The 1813-nt window shown below is 38.6% G+C and overlaps 1 protein-coding gene across 1 annotated transcript; it reads right to left on the reverse strand.

Moving 5' to 3' along the window:
- Positions 1 to 674: 674 nt before the first annotated feature.
- LOC107473994 (histone H4) lies at positions 675 to 1194 on the reverse strand. The gene has a single exon (XM_016093584.3). The coding sequence runs from the start codon at positions 1101 to 1103 to the stop codon at positions 792 to 794; it is 312 nt and encodes a 103-aa protein (XP_015949070.1). The 5' UTR covers positions 1104 to 1194; the 3' UTR covers positions 675 to 791.
- Between the last annotated feature and the right edge of the window lie 619 nt (positions 1195 to 1813).

Consider the following 1813-nt stretch of genomic DNA (forward strand, 5'->3'; position numbering starts at 1 on the left):
TTGAAGATGAATGGCTAAAATATCAGCGCACCCGAAGGAAATGGTTTATAAACATGATCCAAGAAATCCAAAAGGAGCTCCAATTTCATACACAAGGGGGAAGCAGGCACGAGTTGAAGTTGCATTTTTAAATAGGCTCCATTTCATTCATTAAACACATTTTCGCATGAGGTACTTACTAAATTTGCGCTGGCAGCAACAAAACATCCATCTTCGATGTGGATAATAACACGAGTAGTGTTCCCAGCATTAGAACTATTTGACCCATTGCAATTCAACTTGAAAAAGTTGGTCACTGGATCCTTCCAACCGATTTGAGCATATACTGATTTTTAGCTTTTTGAGCCTCCCTATAACTTTTTTTTTTGTCATACACAGTCGCACCCTAAAACATAGCAAAGAGCTTTAAGCAGCACCAGTAACAGAGACGTCAAGCCATAGCTCGCAGCCCGTAGGTAACTTATTAAAAATAAAAAGTTACGAAAAATTTGAAATGTACCGAGTCCATTAATATATATTATATATATTTTTTATAATTCAGATAAACAATTAAAACAACCGAAACATCCATACATAAATAGTTTTATAAATATTTTTGATACACTTAAAACTCTTCTTAAAAGTTATATACGTTACTTAGTCAGGTTAACAGTTTATAGAATAATAACATAAGATTCCAAAACAAGAAAAGTATTTATTTCCATTTCCTCTGGATCCAAACTACACTTCAACGAGCTCAATAATCCATGAAACATTTACAAGCAGGAGCAAATACTAAACCCTAGAATGAATCAACCACCGAAACCGTAGAGAGTCCTTCCCTGCCTCTTGAGAGCATAAACAACATCCATGGCAGTAACGGTTTTGCGGCGAGCGTGCTCGGTGTAGGTAACGGCATCCCGAATAACGTTCTCCAAGAAGATCTTGAGAACGCCACGTGTCTCCTCATAGATGAGGCCACTGATTCTCTTGACGCCTCCCCTGCGAGCCAGACGGCGAATGGCGGGTTTCGTGATTCCCTGAATGTTATCACGAAGCACCTTTCTGTGCCTCTTCGCTCCTCCCTTTCCCAATCCCTTTCCTCCCTTTCCACGACCTGACATTTTCAAACACTAAAGAGAAAGAGATGCGCGGAGAAGCTTTTTCTGTTGAGATTTGATTTTGAATTTGATGTCGTTGGGACAGAACTTTAGTCGCTTTTACATTGCGGACTTTGTGTTTTGGGTCTGCTATATAGGTGGGAAGTGTGATATCTGGGTCGTTGATTATGGGAAAATGGACGGCTTGAGATTGCGATCCTCGTCTTGTGATTTTTAATGGTTTGACCGTTGATTAATTTCGATCGACGGTATGAGTATGCGAGTGATTTTTGCGGATTATGACGTGGCATGTTTCTCGACGTGGTAAGTATTCTTTGTTAGTTTTTATTTTTCGATTTCAAAATTTATACAAAAGTGTTAGAGAATAGAGATGTATAAAGTTCGATTCGGTCCAATGACAAAGTCTAGAATTAATGCATTTTTTAAGGTTTTGATTTGGGGCGAAATGTCTCGGGTATGGCCTGAAAAAAAAAGTTTGGGTCATATTCGGGCCACCCAGTCCAGTCCGATGAGTAGTTAATGTTTCAAAATTTGAAATATACTTAGGGGCTAAAATACAAGTAAATATTCATAGTAGTTTCTGAGATTCACGTAAATATTTAATATAATCTTCAAGATTTCAATTTATCCATTGTAGTCCTCCAGATAGAGCTCCGAGCACTCAAAGTAGTCCTTGGACATATTTCTGGTGATGAGTCATCACCGGAGCGCTG

This window comes from Arachis duranensis, chromosome 2 (genome assembly GCF_000817695.3).
Source record: "Arachis duranensis cultivar V14167 chromosome 2, aradu.V14167.gnm2.J7QH, whole genome shotgun sequence".
NCBI lineage: Eukaryota > Viridiplantae > Streptophyta > Magnoliopsida > Fabales > Fabaceae > Arachis > Arachis duranensis.

What these genes read in the sequence shown, in the direction of transcription:
- LOC107473994 (XM_016093584.3), bottom strand. Translation starts at nt 1,103, where the DNA reads ATGTCAGGTCGTGGAAAGGGAGGAAAGGGATTGGGAAAGGGAGGAGCG.